General features: G+C 36.1%; 2 protein-coding genes across 5 annotated transcripts; one reads left to right on the forward strand and one right to left on the reverse strand.

Annotated features, from left to right (window-relative positions):
* The first annotated feature begins 990 nt into the window (after positions 1-990).
* AIM1 (Enoyl-CoA hydratase/isomerase family) lies at positions 991-10,076 on the forward strand. Of its 2 annotated transcripts, none has more exons than XM_086603047.1 (18): positions 991-1,198; positions 1,279-1,350; positions 1,542-1,604; positions 1,681-1,737; positions 1,821-1,888; positions 1,981-2,062; positions 2,178-2,233; positions 2,840-3,142; positions 3,578-3,664; positions 3,828-4,002; positions 4,402-4,523; positions 4,933-5,096; positions 6,312-6,566; positions 7,669-7,790; positions 7,921-8,042; positions 8,906-9,054; positions 9,594-9,732; positions 9,874-10,076. In XM_086603047.1, the coding sequence occupies exons 1-18, from the start codon at positions 1,105-1,107 to the stop codon at positions 9,916-9,918; spliced, it is 2,175 nt and encodes a 724-aa protein (XP_086459173.1). In that variant the 5' UTR covers positions 991-1,104; the 3' UTR covers positions 9,919-10,076. The 2 variants fall into 2 exon arrangements, with proteins under 2 accessions (XP_086459173.1, XP_086459172.1); XM_086603046.1 differs by having other exon boundaries at positions 1,039-1,198; positions 4,933-5,099.
* Positions 10,077-11,651: 1,575 nt separating this feature from the next.
* Positions 11,652-16,122, reverse strand: LOC147511335 (alpha/beta-Hydrolases superfamily protein). Of its 3 annotated transcripts, none has more exons than XM_086603048.1 (13): positions 15,868-16,122; positions 15,679-15,755; positions 15,492-15,572; positions 14,841-14,969; positions 14,665-14,751; positions 14,338-14,391; positions 14,092-14,182; positions 13,931-14,001; positions 13,758-13,827; positions 13,229-13,281; positions 12,870-12,963; positions 12,538-12,635; positions 11,652-11,981 (listed from the first exon to the last, which is right to left on the reverse strand). In XM_086603048.1, exons 1-13 carry the CDS (start codon positions 15,956-15,958, stop codon positions 11,895-11,897), a joined length of 1,083 nt encoding a protein of 360 aa, XP_086459174.1. In that variant the 5' UTR covers positions 15,959-16,122; the 3' UTR covers positions 11,652-11,894. The 3 variants fall into 3 exon arrangements, with proteins under 3 accessions (XP_086459174.1, XP_086459176.1, XP_086459175.1); XM_086603050.1 differs by having other exon boundaries at positions 15,679-15,796; positions 15,868-15,986; XM_086603049.1 differs by lacking the exon at positions 14,338-14,391 and having other exon boundaries at positions 15,868-16,062.
* Positions 16,123-20,304: the final 4,182 nt, after the last annotated feature.

The raw sequence follows: 20,304 nt of genomic DNA on the forward strand, positions 1-20,304 counted from the left end.
TCCTCTCAGACTCGTTATTGGCATTTATAGCTGATATATATGGGACCACATTTATGAACTTTTTATCACTTCCTTCGACAGACTGCAATCACAAGTCTTTGTCAACCCGGTTTGTGTGTAAGTTGAAGTACAGAAGAGGACGGGCAATCGACATATAGGCATATTATAGCTACTAATTAGTGACCAAACTTTCTGTTTGTTCCTGTATAATCATAGTTCGGGATTTTAGAATTTTTGGAATTCCGACAAATTTAAAAATTGAAATTTATTAAATTTTAACTCTATCATATTTGGAATTTTGGATGATTTTGACTATATATTTGGAATTTCGGTTTTTTGAAAAACCGAAATATTAGACAGAATTTCAAAATTTAGTTTGGAATCACGAACACTGTATATAATACACTTTCTTATAACAAGTTCAATAGGAGGCTATATGGGCTACTAAAGGTAAATATAACACCCCAACTATAAAAATGTCATTCTAATGGAACTGTTAAAAGGGTTTTAAATTTGGAAGGAGTAAAAAATCCAGCCAAAATTAAGACCTTCGCTAGCAACTGCTATAATAAGTTTGGGAGACGAACGATATAGTTTCTGCCGTCCGTGTGTTAAATTTCGACATACGGCAGAAATTATGCCGTCCGTATCATTTAGCACTTCAAAACAAAAAACACAATTGGTTTGGTTTTTTTATTTTGGAGTGTCAAATTTAGCTGGGCAAACCAAAAGACCTATGTAACAGTTTTTAGGAGCTCTCCATTAGACTTGTTCTTAGTGACGATGTAGAGTAAATCCAAAAACCGAAATCCAATAAATTTCGACCCTATAGAATTCGGAATTTCAAACCCTTTCAGAATTTCAATTATTTCGACACTATATTTAAATTTTCGATTTTTTGAAAAACCGAAATTCCGAACAGAATTCCGGAATTTCGTTCGGAATCACGAACTATGATTATAATAAGGATTTATTCTACTGAGTTTGACTAAACTAAGATTCCCGAATGTATATCTAAACAATATTAAAGGTAAACACGTGGCACAGGAGATCCATTTATAAAAGTCCAACTCTATCGTTTCGAATCAAAGAAAAAAACAAAGAATGGGGAAAGTTGGTGTAACGATGGAAGTTGGAAGTGATGGAGTAGCAGTAATGAAGATCTCTAATCCACCTGTTAACGCCTTAGCTCCTATTAGTATATAACTTTATCTTTTTTTCTTTTATTACTGGAGTTTTGTTTTTGGTTGTTTGGAATTTAATGTTTGTATTGGGCAGTCATTCGTGGATTGAAGGACAAGTATTTGGAGGCTATGAAAAGAAGTGATGTTAAAGCAATAGTTTTGACTGGTCAGCTTCTTCTTCATATTTTTATTTTCAGATTAATCAAGAATACAATTGTTTAAGAAATTAGCATATTGGATTTGGACTCTAGTTCCTGCCTCTTTTAATCTTGAGCAGTATTCACATATTTTGTCCTTTCTGCAGTAATATTTGCATCCTGGTTTCTGATTGTGTCTCTTCTGTTTGTTGCATCAAAGGTGAGGGCGGGGCTTTTTCTGGTGGTTTTGACATCAACGTGTTTAGGACTGTTCACAAGACTGGTACTTCTTTAAACATCTTACTCTGCGCTTGAAAGTAATGGTGCTTTTGGTGAGATTTTTTTGTTTGGACTGGCAGGGGATCTTTCAGCTCTTCCTGATGTATCTGTCGAGCTTTTGGTTAACATAGTTGAAGGTTATTCTCTTTTATGTCTTCTTTGTTTTTTCTTGTTTCTTTGCACCACAAGTATATAACGATTTAATTTTGCTGTTCAACAGATGGCAAAAAACCTTCTGTTGCTGCTATTCAAGGTCTTGCACTTGGAGGTGGCTTAGAATTGACTATGGTTTGTGATTATTTACTGCGTCTATATAGTTTTATTATGAATCTAAGTTTCAGAATCATCACTAATTGCATCTTTAAATCAATCTCATGAAGGGATGCCATGCTCGCATTGCCATACCAAGAGTTCAACTAGGTTTGCCAGAGCTGACGCTCGGGGTTATTCCTGGATTTGGAGGTACATCTCCTTTCTCTATTCCCTGGTTATTTGCCAATGTCATCAATTGTTATGAAACCATTATTTCTTGTAAACGTATACGCATACTCCGCTAAACATTTCCTTACTTTTTAAGGCACTCAACGACTTCCAAGGCTCATAGGGTTGTCAAAAGCTGTTGAAATGATGTTGGTAAGCCTGCTCCCCATTCTAGTCCAACTCTAAATATGGAAGTCTTTAACTTATGCTGCTCTTTGAAAAAGAATTTGCTCACTCTATTTATCCAATTATCCAAAAATTATGATTTTATTCACTATTAGGGTCATCATTGTCATTTTCTCCTATTCATTGTTGTCAATTGAGAACATAACTATTTGTTATCCCAATCGTTTCACCTGGAATAAGATTCTGAATGCAAAACACTCCACACTTGAAATATTCAACATATCTGCCATATTTTCTGGTCGCTATAAGTTGCTGTTGTTGTAACTGTGCATATTGAGTATCTTTCATCTCTTTGTAATGACTAGTGCATATTGAACTTTTCGCTATTCTGTTTATCTTTGTAAATATGTTTGTCAGTTCTTGACCTTTCCAGTAAAATCACATTTTGTATGGAGTTTTATGTTGATAATTTTTCTCACTTTTTAAGCTGCAGCAATAATCATACTTTCTTTAAAATGCCTTATATGTACATCTAACACAAAATGTGTCCTTTATTTCACTTATTACTTGCGTACCCATACAATAGCAATCACATCTGTTTCCATGACTGAATGGTATTGTACTCTTTCTTAGATGTCAAAGTCGATTATGTCCGAAGAAGGGAAGAAGCTAGGTCTTATCGATGCTGTTGTATCTTCTGAAGAATTATTGAAAGTTGCACGCCAGTGGGCTTTAGACATTGTTGAGAGGCGTAAACCTTGGATAAGTTCTCTTCAAAGAACAGATAGACTTGGTTCATTATCTGAAGCACGTGAAATAATAAAAGTTGCTAGACAACAAGCAAAAATAACTGCTCCAAATATGCCTCAGCACCATGCATGTCTTGACGTAATTGAGGAGGGCATCGTCTTTGGAGGTTATGCTGGTGTTTTGAAGGTACCCGCACTTTTCTTTGCTTTATTGTGGTTTTCTTTTTCCCTCCCTCTCTTCTTTGTGTGTGTATGTGCGCACGGATAAGGAAAGAACAAATATTTTTTTCCTTATTGATCCTCGTTGACAAGGAAAGAGTCGTATTATTGATACATTGTTTACTGTAGTCCCGGTGCTTCCAAGTTTCAGTCCTCAAAATATTATTGAGTATAACACCGACGTTCAAAATTAGTTCCTGATATTTATTTCAATAATTTCTTTTTTGAGATTACGTATATACAATTCATTTTTAATTTAATGTAGTTTTAAAATAATATTATCTTACTATGAGGCTATAATTTCTTTTTTGAGATTACGTATATACAATTCATTTTTAATTTAATGTAGTTTTTAAATAATATTATCTTACTATGAGGTTATACTGAGATACACCAATTGCAGGAAGCAAAAGTGTCTGATGAACTGGTCCTCTCAAGCACTGCAAAAGGTCTTGTTCACGCCTTCTTTGCACAGCGTTTGACATCTAAGGTAATTAGTTGGTTCAGTGTCATTTATTGCATTGGTTCAGTCTCTTTTCTCTTTCGTTCTCTAATACATACTTCATTTTATTTTCTGTGTTGGAATGTAGTATGGATTGAATTATTCTTTTCAATTTTTATTCATCTAATTATCTAATGTTTGTTTTGTACAGGTTCCTGGTGTTACTGATGTTGGACTCAAACCAAGGCAGATAAAGAAAGTTGCTGTGATTGGTGGAGGCCTAATGGGTTCTGGAATTGCTACAGCTCTTGTCCTGAGCAACATATCAGTTGTTCTTAAGGAAATCAATCCTGATTATCTGCAGAAAGGGATGAAAACAATACAAGGTTCTTATCTCAGACTTCAGTAAACAGGCTTCCCTTTTTAGGACTGAGATATTACATAGAGTACGGGAGAAAAAATTTGCATAATGAGGAAAATGATACTCATTACTGCTATTAACATTATCTGAATTTTGGGTTTCTCATGGTTTCCAACCTGGTTAGTCCTCAAACTTCTGCAGGACTTTTTACCAGGATACGAGAGATTTTTTGTAGGATTCTATCAAAATTAGTTTAAATTTGGAACTTATCACATTAGCAAGTTGAAAAGCACTTTTCGTAAATTTAGTTGGGTGAGTAGATTCAAATTAGAAATTTAGCAATATTAATTTAGTTGGGTGAGTAGATTCACTTGTGTGCTTCTGTTACTCTTGGAAAACTCACTGATGATATCAATTGTGCCAGCTAATCTTCGAAGCTTGGTAACAAGAGGTAAAATGACAGAAGATAATGCAAAGAAAGCATTTTCAAGTGTTAAAGGTGTGCTGGATTACTCAGAGTTCAAGTACGTGGATATGGTCATAGAGGCAGGCTTTCTATTCTCTTTCTGTTTTCCCCTTTTTCCCTGTTAAATTGATCAATCATTCTATCAGAGTGATTTAGTTGAAGGACTTTGTAATTATATTTTGTGCTTATGGGATCAGAGATCTGACTACATATTCTTTACAAACTTCTGATGAAATTGTTAATGACATGACTCTTTAGTATACTCCATTTGTATTTTATTTCATCAAGCTTCCCATCGTTAAAGTTTTGTACTGAACAGTGAAAAGCAAATAAATCTAGTAACTTGAGTAAACTTGAGCTCTTATTATTTTTGGTGCTTTCTTATGCTCTTGATAGCTCATGTTACTTTCACGTCTTTAAAAATTTCTATATAGTTCGTTTAATATGCACAAAGATTGGCAGAAATCTGACAGAGCTGTCTTTCTGCAGGCAGTTATTGAGAACGTTTCATTGAAGCAATCTATATTTAGTGAGCTGGAGAAGGTCTGCCCCCCTCACTGCATTTTGGCAACAAACACCTCTACTATAGATCTCAACCTAGTTGGAGAGAAAACTACTTCTCAAGATCGCATTTTAGGGGCACATTTTTTCAGGTTGTTCTATTTTATTCTTTACCGTGATTTTATATTGGGCATATGAAGATGTGCAAACGTAAGTGACGCATCTGTGTATTGTTATCCGATGTCAAAGCATCAAAACATGAGATATATCACTTTCATTTTGTCCATGTCTTATCCGATACGGATACATGGATACGTATCTGACGCGATTTTTATTCTAAAAGATGAAGTGTCGATGTTATATAGGTACAAACCTGTTTAGAGGAACACATAATGAGCTGACAATTTTTTTTATTAGGATTCTGTCTCTTCCATGGATAAGAGTTGGAGGTTGATTTGTATTTCCAGTCCCCCCATATTCCCTGCCACCTGACATAGTCAAATTTTGAATTGTGTGAACATCCAATACCATATTACCATTTACTCATAAATTACTGCTTTCCAAGTATTACGAGTCTTTTGTTGAAGGGAACAATGTTCGCTTTGAGAAGTAAGGAAGTCGAAGAGAAACTGCGTAATTTCATTAAGTTGTAGGCAGGGAGTACTTCAATCTTATCCTTGAGTCTTCACACCAAGTTTCTCCTTCGATGGAGGAGTAATTCCTCCTTTTCATCTTTTATGCCATAAATTGAAAAAGTTTCCATCAAATTCCAATCCCAGTATTGTGCTATTGTTCATATCTTCTACTTGAAATTGCTAATCTTTTATTAGATGTTACCATAGAAAAATGTTTCCGATTTTGGCGTAACTGCAGTGTCTTGCAAATCCAGAATTTTTCGATTGACAACACTACCAACTACTAAAAACTGGGGTCATGTTCTGGTGCTTGGGATATCACGGAAATATCGTGCCAGTGGGCTCCGAAGCTGATACATTTCCTGATTTACATGCAATATCAAGACATCTTTTACTATGCTTGTTACCTATTTCTAAAAGATTTGGTGAACTTTTTATGTTAATATTGAACTGATGACATTTGGTAGCTTTCTTTCCAAGAGATGTCTAACTGCCCCAGTCTGTTAATTATGTATTCCAAAACTATTAGATACAAAATAATGATCTGATTTCAACTTTTCAAGTTACATGACATTTCCTTTCTATTGTTCAGTTGTCTGTGTGAAATAGTATAACACTAAACCAGCACAGAGTATCTGCCTAAGTATCCTGAGCTATAATAGCATAGATTCCTCAGTTATAAGTCTTGGTTTATCCATATGACTTAGTTATGTAATGCTTTTTGATGAACAGTCCTGCTCATGTGATGCCACTCCTAGAGATTGTTCGAACACAGAAGACGTCTCCACAAGTAATTCTTGATCTCATGACCGTTGGGAAGGTAATAAAGAAGGTTCCAGTTGTTGTTGGAAATTGCACAGGATTTGCGGTAAATCGCACATTCTTCCCATATACACAAGGAGCACATATCCTGGCACATCTCGGTGTGGACGTGTTCAGAATAGACAGAGTAATCAGCAACTTTGGCATGCCAATGGGACCTTTTCAGTAATATTCTAGATCTATTATTGTTATTCTTTACTTTTCAATGGAGATATCCACTCTTTGTGAACATGAAGTAATGTGTAGGATGGGTTCTGAAAAAATGAAACTTAGGAAGTGTCACATTTTAAAGACACTGCCAACAAAGATAAACTATTCTAGTGACCTGTATCTGCTTGTTGAGTCATTGTATTACCGTCAGTGGATGTCGTTACTTTTAAGCAACAGATAAAACATTGTCATGTACTTTAAATAGGTGTTTCTTATTTTAAAAGAGTGACTTCTACCAATATATAATAGGATAGGAGGAAATATTAATTTATATTGTGCTAAACCATTGAATATAAATAGTTGGATATCAAGGAGACCCACCTCCGAGGTGAATACATAGAGAAACAAAGCATAACATTGCTAGACTCTACTGTCTAAACAAAAGATACCCTATAACCTTGTACATATTGTAGTAACTTAGTCCACAGATCGATTTAACGTCTACCATGACATTCTGAAAGCACCTCTCAATTGCATGCATGTTTTTGGCTCGTACACCCGGTAGCTGTGAGGAAGACCATTTTTTGCTGTATTGGACCCAGGCAAGGACCATTCTGAGAGTGTATGAATTACTATACCTGAATGACTAGATATAGGCTCTCCAAACAGTTCTTACACTGATGTCAGGTTGTGCAGGCAGTGGCTAGCTTCGTTGGTAAAGTTTGTGGTAGTTGTTACCAGAAACCTGTAGTCCTGGATTCAAAACCTATCAGAATTATCATAAATGTTGCTTACTGAAAACACACAGACAAATACAAACACATGTAGTGTAATTCACCCTGCAGTCCGGTGCTTTCAGAGTTTGCATCTTAGTTTATCATGAGTGTTATGTAGATCTACCCATACTTTATCTGCACATACACCTATGCAGTCTGCACACTATTATGTTTATTCTTTAGCTGTATGCATGTATGATCAATATGCCTGGTTTAGGAGTTTGTTGGACATTGATATGAATACAAATGGATAGATGGCTACGTTCTGGATACAGATAGATGTGCTTGTATTTCTGAGCTATGTTCTGGATAGATGACTAAGTAGTGGACTTGTTTCACAGGCTTCAGGACTTGGCGGGATATGGAGTAGCCTTGGCAGTCGGAAAAGAGTTTGTCTCTGCCTTTGGTGACCGTACATTCCGAAGTCCATTAGTAGAACTCTTGGTGAAAAGTGGGAGAAACGGTATGAGATCAAATTTCTACCATTTAAATTATCAGGAATCATGAAGATCTTGATTAACTGTTTTTGTTCGATATGCCTCCTCATCTCTGTTGTCTGTAATAGATATTGACAGAATGTGTTTGATTTTCAGGAAAAAACAATGGGAAAGGATACTATATCTACGATAAAGGAAGCAAACCAAAACCTGATCCCTCTGTTCTACCAATTATTCACGAGTCTATAAGGCTAACCAACATAATGCCTGGTGGAAAGGTTTTCTTTACTTCTCTCTCCACGTTAACAGACATGCATCTGCATCTAAATGATGTTGTAAACAAATCGGTCAATGACTATGGTTCAGATGTCATCGTGTTAACATATTAGCTATGAAGCACGGACTCTGACATGTGACATGAATACAACCCGACACAAACATGCGGATACGGATACGTTAAGGGCACGGCTAAAAAAGATTGTAAAAATAATTATATAATTAAAAATTAACATTTCAGAAATTAGGGATGAGATCGAAGTTCAGGAAAATGAGAGTAATGAGAGTGAAAGGAGATAGATTGAAGACTTACCAAGTTGAGAGATGGAGATGTGCTGCTGGTGTTTGGTGATGGAGGTCAGGAATCAAGAGATGAAGGATTGGAAGAGAGTGGAGACGAACAGGAGAGCTGCTTCGTATTATAAAACACTTTGTTTTCACGAGTGAATAAAACCCATATGGTCCTGTTTTGTTTTAATCTTTTAATGCATAAAAATAATATGTATATAATAAAGAAATAAAACATGCCCATGTCACAGGAGTATCCCGAACGTGTCCCCAGCATGTCCGAAATTATGGAATGTATTAAATAAATGTGTGTCCAAGGCGTATCGGATAATCGATACGGATTCTTTGCCTCTGCTGAAATATCCGTGCTTCATAGCATATTAGCACAGAGAATTTAATGGGTTAGCCCAAGGTCTTGGATTCGATTCCCACCTTCATCGGGGAAAAGTGAATTTAACGGATTAGGGAATAATGTATTGACTATCAAAAAAAAAAAAAAACATTTAGCACACTGAAATTGATATTTGCTTGCCTGTACGTGCGATAGACTTACTGGAAATTTTTGGTGCTTTCACAGCCTATATCTGTAACTGACCAAGAAATTTTGGAGATGGTACTCTTTCCTGTGGTAAATGAAGCATGTCGCGTCATTGATGAAGGAGTTGTTGTTCGAGCGTCGGACCTAGACATTGCATCTATCCTTGGAATGAGTTTCCCTAAATACCGGTAAGTACTATTAAGATATTATTTACGCTACTTTAGGGCCGATTTTTCAAGTAGCTCTTGTTTGTATTTTCATCCTTTATTTCCCGAAACGTGTTTATCTCTGCTAAGAATGTAGAATCTGTTTGGTGCAGCTAACAATGGCTTGGTTCATTTCATTTTGTATTACCTCCTCATTCATGCATCCAATGTTACCATTTCCTCTGCAGATTCAGCGTGCTTCTTCTTTTTAGTAGTTGGGCCTGATCATGCCTGCAATGGAATACACATGCGCTTAAAATGTGTAGTTATATGAAGTCATTTTTGGTTACCTTAATACCATAGTGAAACCATCATCATCTACATGACACTCTTTCTTGATTTTCCCTTGTCCTTTTTCATCTTGTTTTTAAATAATATATCATATTCTCATGCATGCATAATTATAATTGTGCTGGGGTTTTTGAGATTACAATACCTCTAGGACTCTAGGAGCCGTTCATCAGTTTCAAACTTGAGGCTGGTTAAAGTCCTTTGATTTTATTTTTCTACCTTCACTGCAGTGGTGGTATTATCTTCTGGGGTGATTTAGTTGGATCTAGCCACATATATACAAGTCTGAAGAAGTGGTCGGAAGCATATGGTAGCTTCTTCAAACCTTCAAGGTTTCTGGAAGAAAGAGCAACAAAAGGAATGCTTTTGGTAAGAAATTGTGCCCAAAATGCATCTGTTAATTAATGTTGTAAATTTCAACTCCATTTGGTACTTGTGCGGATGAACTAAAAATCAGCAGTAAGTGTTTATCCTTAAATGCATGCTCACGTTTCCCTTTTTCTCGTACAGAGTGAACCTGCTTCAACGTCTCAACCTTCCAGGTCTCGCCTGTAAATAACACCCGTTCATGTAATCTTTTGAAGAAGCTAGATGCTAGCAGCTCTAGAAAATACAGAAAGAATAAAGTTTGTTCACTCATTTTCTGTTGGAAAACAATGGGAATAAATCGGTTGGAACTTCTACGCATTGTGTATATATACATCCTTAACTTCTTTTTGGTGAGAAGGATTTGTTTTGCGTAGACACCTCCCAGAAGGAGGATGTGTTAAATTGAAAGTACAAGTAATTGGGCTGAGAGCCCAATTTTCAAAAAAAAAATCAGCGTAAGTCCGAAAAAACCCAGGCCGATTGCCTGAAGGCCTGACATCAATGTAAATTTAAATTTACATATGTAAAATACTAAGTAAATTTTTATTTTCATATAAAAATTTAAATTTACATATGTAAATTTACAGGTAAAAAAATCTGTGTAAATTTAAGTTTTCAAATTTTACATATGATGAGCTCAGTTTGTCCTTGAGCCGAATTATTAATGAAAATGTGTTATTGAGCCGAAATTATAAGTAAAAATGACGACGGCCAGGTTTTGGACTTGTAGCAAAATTAAAATTGAAGTGGGGTTATGGCAAAATTATTATTGGGCGGTAATCACTAAGTATAAGTACAAGTAATCATACTAGTTTGAAAAAATAACAGTTATAATTGATTTTTCGAAATTAGTTATAATTGATTCTAATTGCTGGTAAGAGCCAGGAGTAAGTCAATTAAACTACTTATCTAACTAGGCAGTTCACCAGAGTCTAGAAACTTGATAGTGTGAAATTTCTCATTAAAAATATCGAGTAGAAGAATTGGGTTCAAACATGAACGTCCTTCTCTATCAGCTGCCAATGGAATTCAAGAACACGACCTTTTTTCATATAATTTAGCTATTTTGTGTGGGAAATCTACTTTTATTTTTATTTTATCTATTTACAATTTAAAGCAGACTCTAGCTAAAATCCCAACTTCCGAAAGAGTATAGGCCATTAGAGGGAGGTTCGACATAACACAAGTTTTAATTAGGCTTCATTAACAATAGAAGTACCTCACTTCCACCTACTTTTCTGTCGAGAATTGTTTCACTAATATTGGGCTATCTTTTGAAATCAGCATTTCGACGGTACCACAATGGATGCAACTATGCAAGCAAATGGCAATCCTGCTCATCCATCCCAAAGCTGTTTAATCCCGCTTACTTTTTCTAGCCAAAGAATAAACTTTCTTCATCATGGCTAGAGTGGAACACATTGCTCATCGTGGACTCAGAGACTTTGTATTTTTTTGGTGACTGAATCAAAGCCAAAACCAATACCACCTACTGGATTTAAAAAGTTCTGAGGTCCGACGATCCAAGCAATCTAATGTAAGTCTGTAACCGGTTGGTATATAATAGTCTTGACATGTCCATCTACCGGTGGCAATATTGATAAAAAACAATTTATGTTCAGATTGGAGGATTATAAGGGGTGCTGGAGCTGGACGTAGCGCTTTACTAGTGTGCAAATCAATGAAGTCAGGATCCTTCTTTAGTTCTATCAAGCTCTTACAGACAGTCCAACATCCAACCTCGTCCTCTATAGAATTCTAGACATTATATCATAGAAGATTTACGCCGGAGATCAGCCATCCACTTATCAATAATCCGTGCCAACCAAAACCAGTTCTAGAAACTTTAGGTCCCATCTCTTATATTATAATCGTTGCTGTGGAGGGACGCTCTTATTGGGACATAAGGCATCACTGAGTGCTTCAAAATTCAAATTAAATTAAAATACTTTCTTTAGGTAATTCTCACCTTAGAGTGGAATGCTAACGGGATAGAAATCATTTGTATTCGCGTGGCAGAGGATCCACTGAAATTTACATAAGAGCTACATTCCATGGTAAAGAGAATTATAGCAACGCAATACATAAATTATGAACAGTTTATGACTCAGAAGTCTGGAAGCTGAAATCATGTTAACCAATGAATGTAATCATCGGCACTTTTACTTGAGAAACCTATCAAACCATTGGCTTGCTTCTTTTACCATTAACGGTGTCATTTGATGTCCAATTCCAGGCTGGGCTATCAACTGGCAACAAAAGAAAATGCGCATTTGTCAGCTGAAGGACGGAGATCATGTACAATCAAAAGAAACGATGATGTACCAATTAGTGCATGTAACTAAACCTTATAAATACTCTAAAAAAACAAATGTAGACAAAAAAATATATATAGATTGATGACAAAATATAATTCATGAGAAAATAAAATTACTCAACTTGAACAAATAATTTTGCAAGGATATATACTCCGTTACTGTATCAAAGCAATATTAATTGTGTACTATGACCAGCAAGCAACATGTCAAGGTGGCTTTCTAGTGTTGATTGATGCATTTAAAACAAATGCCTAGTGCAGGGAAAATGGGAAATACAAAAGAAACAGGATTTCGCAGTACAGAAAAAGGACCAAGACATTCTAAGTATACTTCAATTTTGCAGTGAATGTTGGGACATTTAGTTCACATGCAGACATAGCCTCAATTTTTACAGATAAAGCAGGGGGTGCTACGGCCATAGAAGGAGCATGGACTTGGACACTAGGTTCTACTCGGAAAACCTTTCAAAAGATAATACAAGGCAAACCTCAAACTTTTCTGAACAATTAACTGCTTTGTAAGCCTCCTGAGCTTTTGAAATGGGTGTATTCAGACCTTCAAGAGGACAACGAGGATCTTCTGCACCTGTGCATTTCAAAAATATATATATAATAATAAGAATACAGGTTCTGATGTTGCAGCTACAATCCATTGGGGCTAAAGTTCCCATGGTTATCAACCATCCGAAATTTGATATGAGAGCAGAATCGTGTTTTTATGGTTAAAATTTGATATGAGGACAGATTAATTATATAGCTAAATGTATGTTGATGACTGGAGCTTGATACAAAAAGAAAAACAAACAAGAGAAAGTCATACCATTCAAAATTAGAAGAGGGCGTGGTGCAATGGCTGGGATTGTGTCAGGTGAATCGAACTTGGATGCTAGACCAGGAGCTATCCTATCCCAAACCTGCTCAAAAGTAGAGCACGTCATTTTCATGACAGTTACATGGTGAAAAATGACAAAGCTGGAAAATTTTTGAGATAGGTTGCACAAGGTACAAAATATAACTGTCCTTCAAGCCAGGAAGCATATACCGCATCATAAACGAAATGCCCATCTCCAAAGAGAAATAAGAACTTCTAATGGATAAGAAGACCTCAAATGAAGGAGGATGGAATAAAGAGAGGAATGTAGTTCTAGATAGCAAATACAGATTTTTAATGCTACTAACCTTTTCCACCACTTCTTTATCCAGGTTGTTCTTCCCAATCTCGACCGCAGCTTCTGCAACCAGCGCGTTAAGTTTAGAAATTTTGTGCTAAGAAATTTCATAACAAGAATATTGGATATTCTAGTAAAAAGAAGAATTGGGAAAAGTGAGCTGCGTATTTTTTACCTACATCAACTCAAAAGTGGATGACATGCAGTGTCCTCAGAATATTTTTTTAATATTCATTCGCAAGATAATATCACAAGTACTTCTGATATATGTCTTTAAAAAAAATGTAGATAGAGATAAAATTTTGGAAAACAGCCTTAGTTATCATTCGACATTTTTCAATCTTGCAATTAGCCAGAGAATCAAGTATTATGCAATTTTCATGGCATCAAATAACAGAACATCATAGAGAGAAAAAAAAAAGGTATGCTGAAGTACATGAAAAAGAACATGAAAACTTGGTCATGCCAAATCGACAAGCCAGGTAAACATGTATTTGTTAATATTTTTCTTTCTCTGCTTGTGATACTGGTGAGCTCACCTGTAAAGACAGGCTTTATACTGTCCACTCGAGCGTGCCATTTGTCATTATCTATGGCCCATCTAAATCCCTACAATCATTTGACATATCCGTTAGCTTCTTCTGATACATAGTACGATTTTTAGCAATCATTTCCTATTCACATGAGACGTCAAAACTATCGCTTGTGGCACCTGAACACCAATTATTGGGACAACCACTGCATACCGAGTATCCACAAAAGCAGCAAACCATGCATGCATTCCTGCGGCAAAAGAATTATCATATGACTTGGTGCAAATTACTGAAACATTGCAAGTTCAATTTCCATTAGTACAAGTCTTATTTAACTGACCTCCAAGGGATTCACCAGTAATCCCGATCTTAGAATGGTCTATATCCTCTCTTTCTGTAAGGTAATCAGTCAGTTTTATCAGATCCCATACCTGCCACAATTATTTCTTTAATAGAGAGCTCTTCATAAACCACAATAGCAGGACACTGGCCAATATGATCTGACAGTAATTTGCACCTCCAAAAATGATATAACTACAACAAGTACAGGTAAGGCATCACAAATTTAAACAGGAATGCATATTACCGTATCAAAAATGAAAGGCATTGTATCACCAATTTTCCAGGATTGTATAAGCGACTGCACTTGAATTAAAAACAAATATGTATATCCAAAAAAAGGAAGAGGAATTAGACTTGATCAAGTATGAAGTTAACAAAATGCAAAGTGGCCATTTCCATCTCAGTAATGGACATCAAATTAAGCAGACACTCCATTACTCCGTTGGAAAATGCCATTGTACAGAAACATCAATAGAAAACATATAATCAGATACATCAGGAAAACATCCAGTACATATTATGCATATAAACAGTTTTTTGTCAAAACAGGAAAATGAAAGGATATACGTACATCTCGGTATGTGGTTATATGTGCAGCTCGTTCACCATGATAGCGAGAATCAATTGCAATAGCAATATATCCCCGAGAAGCATATGCCTTGAAACAATGAGAAAATATCACGATGTTGCACATATGTAGAACGTAAGTGACTAGAAGATTTCTAAGGACAAATACAGTGTTACTACCTCGAGCAATGGCCGCAGCCATTCCTTGCATTTGTGTGTGCTATGCAAAAAAACTATAGCTGGCCTCTTTTGTTGCTTGCTTTCTTTCATGCTCAGAATTAAGACTGGGAGGCGTCCTTGCTCATTGGCCTATTTAAGAAAACGGACAATAAATGTTATGACACAGTCCAGAGAATTTGTGACTTGCATAGTTTTAAAAACAGAACGAGAAACACTGTTGCATATTGAATATGGGCATCCAACTTAAAACCAATTGGTGATAAGTGGAGGGCCCCCAAGATTTCTATATTTGATTGTGAGGCTTGAAAGACCCAATATGGGATTATAATCTCAACACAGGATAGCTTACCCTGTTAGTCCCATTATGTAGAATTATAGATGTAAACCTAAAAAAGTATGGCAATCCGTGATCCATCTAACAGGAAAAGCTGTTCCTAGTCCGAATATATCATGTACTCAGAGTGTGGGATACTCGACACTACCTGATACCCAAATAATTATTTCCAAACATCCCGCAACAAACAGAATGTGAAAGCATTAGTACCAAACTCAATACACTGTCTTTCTGCACTAACAACATTCTTTGCCACAAAAATCATTTTCTTTCTATCATTCCTACCCAAAATTCCTTGAGGGAGAGTTTGGAATTACCTCAGTCGTGATATAAAGGTTCTCCTCCTTCAACTGATCCTTCAAATTTTCAATATTCTCCCTTGGGCAAGATTCCATTGCCTGGTAATATCCATTACGTGCATATGAAAACATAACCCCATAAGGCCATAAACAACATTAACACGACACACGAAATAACTCCAAAATTAAAATAAAACGGTCTAACCTCACTAAAGAGTGGACGAGGAGATTCCTGGAACATTGGGTCAGTCACAGGTTTTCCATACTCCACAGACAAAGGAACTAGTGAAAATGTGAGACAATGTTCAACAACCTTAAACAAACTACATTTCAAGGATGTATCAAGATTTTAAAGTGCAAGAAACGAAAACATATATTAAATGAATGTGTCTACCTTGATCAGAACGTCTACTACGAAGAGCATGAAGAAAATCCGACCGAAGCTTTTCAGCTGCTGCTTCATTTCTACTTGTTTGACTCTCCATGTTAACACGTACTCGTCTCTCTCTCTGCTTATTCTTCACAACTCATATTTATAACACGTGGCTCATGGGTAGCGTATTTAGTTTTTATCTCAATATTCACTATTCATGCTCTACATTTTAATTGCATATATGCTTGCATTGACAATTAAAAACGTGTTGCCCACACCTTAAGGAGTAGAAAATTGGCGTTTATAAACTTGGTTGTTTGGCATTTCAAAATCAATTGCATATTTTGTGTACATTTATTGCAAACCGATAAGCCCATGAATAGATAATCCTTCAAGTAGTTGAGCAGTCATTACAATCTACTAGCAAAAATCATATCTTATAATATATACAAGTTCTTGTTGTCAATTGTGGATGTTGATTGTTGTTGCACATCAACAAGTTATCCTAAGTTCCCAACTTAGAAGGTGAATCTGCATACCCATGTGGGATATCCATCAATTAGATCTAGATTTTAGATTGTGCGCTTGTCCTGATTTAAAAAAACCTGTTACGTTTAGATCACGAATGGATTTCGACATTGGCATTTTGTATCATAGATTCATAGGTGCAATTGTGCAAGTTCTCAAAGGGCCTGTTTGTCAGCACAAATGGGCCAACCTTTATATGGGTTAGGGTGTACCATCCGGATTTTTCTGTTTGGTTATATACTGTGGATCTTACGCTACTAGTTGGTTGGCCCAACCCCAAAAGTCTGTATATTTAAATTAGTAGTAAAACTAAATAAAAACCATCTATTAAAACCCAAAAAAGAAGGAATAAGAAAACAAAAAATACGGTAGCTTCTTCTTCAGTTTTTCTTCTTCTTCTCCACCATTAAGCTCTCAATCCCACCGGAAATTTAAACAGTCACAATCTCTCTAAACCCATCTCTCTCTATCCATCGCCTCTCTCTTTTCTCGCAATATCTTTTGGTCAAGAACTCTTGAGGATGAGCTATGTAGAAATCGGGGTTTCTTAAACCCATGTTATATCTTAATTTGCTTAGCTGATTTGGATGAATTGGAGGGTGGGTATTCATATAGAAACTCTCACTTGTATAAACATACTCTTTTGAGTAGTAAAAGTTGGTTGGTTGGTTTTTTTTTTTTTTGGAATTTTAGTTAGGGTTCTACAATGTAAAATTACCAATGTGATGGATAGAATGCTTTGGTATGCAATTTCAAATGGTGAATTTTCTGATAAATTTATATTATTTATTGATCCTACACCCCTACAGTGATTCAATTTCAATGATTTTATTTTTAGTGGATTGCCAAGAGACTACAACAAAAATGATACCAAACACCTTCCACATTGGTTTTGAGTTGTTCATACATCTACAGACTTGTTTATACATCTATTGTATATGAACAATCTAATGCAGGGTAAACAGCTTCTGCCAAACAAAGGCTAAGTAACAATGAGGATAGCATTTGCTATTGAGATTGTTATTGAGTTGTGAGCTTCGACGGAACCTTTTATTCTGTCTCGTGTTTTGTTTTTGAAATTTTTCGTATTTTTTTTTTTTTTGAATGTCCTACATGTTTTTTCGACTTTTTTTTTTCATTCCATCCACCCATTTTTTCGATATTTTTTCGTTTTTTACATTTAGACCGAATGAAACATTTCGTCCGAAGTTTAAAGTCACCTCTACATTGAGCAACTCTTATAGCTTTTCACTATCAAGGTAGCTATGAGAGGAAATAGTCATATGGACGTCTATGTGGAAGTAACAAGTTGTTGATCAAAGTTGCTTGCATTGGGAATTTTCTCCTTGAATTAGAGCACAACTTGTGACAACCGTTAAAATAGATATGTGGATTCTCAAAATTCCCATTGGCTTATAAAAGTAAAAGAGTCTGACGAGGCATGACATCTACAGTAAATAAAAGAAAAAAATAAAACACAAAATCTCCTATCTTCTCTCTCCTTTATTTTCCCCCATTATGGAACTCCTACAGTCATGCACTCATGCATAACTCCATCTCTTCTCCTCTGCTTCAACAACTCCTATCTCAATATTGCTCCCCTATTCTTCGTCTTTTGTCATGGCCAATGTAAATCGTTTTCGTTAGTCGCAAAATCTCATTTCCGGTTTGCAAATAACGAAGAAGACAAAGTCGATTAAGTCTAACTGCAACACCATCTATATTCTATACGACTATTACTTCCATCACACAAAAATGATTACTCTAAAAAAAATTGATATTGATCAAGGTTCAAAATTTGAAGACCATCGTCCCCATAAAACGACTTTAATATCGTTCTTCATAAAGTCAAAAGAATTGGATCTAAATCATTTGTTTAGCATGTAAGTATACTATATAAACAAAAATTAATAATTTCGGATTGTTGATAAAATATCAATTACCAAAGATGTGAAAGATGAAACTAAAAGAGATAACTTGTGGGGAGAACATAAGTTTTTTAGTTTTTCCCATTGTTTTTTAGTGTTGGCCCACTTTATTATTTGGGTTTGCCTCGTCAGATTTTCTTTTAATCTAAATCCATGTGCTGTCCGTTTGAACGGTTATAAAGTAAGATGCGCTCTAATTCAAGGAGAGAATAATCTCTTCTTATTAGTTGCCTTTTAGCATATACAAAACGAACAATGCAACTAACTGATAGACTTGGGTAGTAAAAAACTTGTTAGATAATGATGACCGGGGAGAGAGGTTGAGGTTAATTGTCAAATATAAAACTCACTATCACTGTATCACACCACATTTGTTACGAAAAAAGCAAATTTATTTTCCATCATGAACTATAAATGTTGGTTATTTTGGGACTACGACCTGATGATTTGTTGGATAGGGAATGGCTGCACTCTTCTCTAGATAAGAGTTGCCTACGTATCAAGTTTCTCGGGGTAAACTTGAATCAAGCCTTATGTAGTTCATCTATCTCTATTTATAGATATGTGCTTAAACCGTTATGGATTGCAGATCCACCTTGTGTGCTATCTTGGTGATTCGCCATTAATGTGTTGTTACAAAGTTAATGTGGCGTTGATTGAGCTCCAAGATTGTGCTAGTTGATATATTTCCATGAATGGTTGTAACTGCTGCTAGTGACGACCTGGGTGATGGGTCATTGGTACGATCTGATGTTGTGGAACGAACTGAAGTAAGACGTCCTGCCATGTGGACACATGCTATGTAGTGTAGAACGGAAGGTACTTACACAGCCCCTTTATTTTTATTCGTTCATTGGACAGCTTGTTCCGTGGAAGGAGAATGGTTAAAAAGTAAAGTTTGAAAGCACGTGTTTGACAGTTGTTTTGTTTTGAATTTAGGTTTTGGGGAATGTGCGGGAACTGTTGGGCTAGATTCGTGGGCCTGGAGTTAAGGCAATTTGTGGGCGAGTAATGATTTAGGTTTTGGGAACACAAAACGTTTTGATTGTCTCGAGGTGTCTGGGCAGTTGAGGGGTTTTTTTGACTTGTAAAAGCTTTTTGTTTGTTCACTTTTCAACCAAAGGAAAAAAAGGGAAAAATCCAAAGCAAAAGAAAAGCAAAGAAAAAAAAACTTCTCATCCCTTGCCATCAGGTTCGTGTTTTCAACTTTAGAAATTTGAGCTTTCCTTCTTTCTTTGATTGTGCAATGTCTATGACTAGTGATAGTTTTAGTGGTGAGATTGAAGTTGGTAAATATAGAGAGAAAATGGTAAGTGATGAAGAAGTTGAGGAGAGGGTTCGTAGTGGTGATGAGGCTTCGTCGTCTTCCTCGTTTGAGCGGTGGATGAAAGGAAGTCTAAGTCGGTGGATTGTTATGCCGCTTTGAGGAAGGAGTTTGGTTGGGTAAAATCTGATCTGTCTGTGTACGATCTGGCTAGGGAGAAAAATTTGTATACTAACGACTACGTTCCTTGGGGTGAAAGAGTAGTTGTTTGTTATGGGCAGTTGAAGGTTGGGATGAGGCTGCCCTTTTCCCGTCTTACTATGGAGGTTTTGAACTTTTTGGGGAAAGCCCCTTGTCAACTTGTGGGGAACAGTTGGAGGATTCTCCATGTGTTGGATTTGTTGAATGACAGGGGCTATAACATCTGTTTAAACGATGTGACAAAGCACTTTGTTGTGAGGAGGTCGGGTGCTATGAACTTTAGTTTTCACGTTTATAAGGGGAAGTCTCCTGCTATTGTCGGGGTGAATAAGGAGGAATGGGGGCGTAAGCAGTTGTTGGTTGTAAGTAGATATTGCCCGCCTGGTTTGGAGATTGATAAACGTGTTGTACAATTTTCTAGTAGGTCGTTGGTTGTAGGTCGTAATGTGTATGGTAAATTATAATTTGGACGTTCTGATTTATTTAGTTTGTTTTTGCAGAGATTACAATCCGTTTTTGTACGAAGAACAGTGTTAT

Source organism: Coptis chinensis, chromosome 3, assembly GCF_015680905.1.
Source record: "Coptis chinensis isolate HL-2020 chromosome 3, ASM1568090v1, whole genome shotgun sequence".
In the NCBI taxonomy this organism is placed as follows: domain Eukaryota; kingdom Viridiplantae; phylum Streptophyta; class Magnoliopsida; order Ranunculales; family Ranunculaceae; genus Coptis; species Coptis chinensis.

What these genes read in the sequence shown, in the direction of transcription:
- AIM1 (XM_086603046.1), top strand. Translation starts at nt 1,105, where the DNA reads ATGGGGAAAGTTGGTGTAACGATGGAAGTTGGAAGTGATGGAGTAGCA. An exon ending in GTGGCTTAGAATTGACTATG is followed by an intron (nt 1,889 to 1,980) that starts GTTTGTGATTAT and finishes AATCTCATGAAG; the next exon opens with GGATGCCATGCTCGCATTGC. An exon ending in CAACAAAAGGAATGCTTTTG is followed by an intron (nt 9,733 to 9,873) that starts GTAAGAAATTGT and finishes TTTCTCGTACAG; the next exon opens with AGTGAACCTGCTTCAACGTC.
- LOC147511335 (XM_086603048.1), bottom strand. Translation starts at nt 15,958, where the DNA reads ATGGAGAGTCAAACAAGTAGAAATGAAGCAGCAGCTGAAAAGCTTCGG. An exon ending in ACCTTTATATCACGACTGAG is followed by an intron (nt 14,970 to 15,491) that starts GTAATTCCAAAC and finishes TTTCTTAAATAG; the next exon opens with GCCAATGAGCAAGGACGCCT. An exon ending in CCCTCTTCTAATTTTGAATG is followed by an intron (nt 12,636 to 12,869) that starts GTATGACTTTCT and finishes TGAAATGCACAG; the next exon opens with GTGCAGAAGATCCTCGTTGT.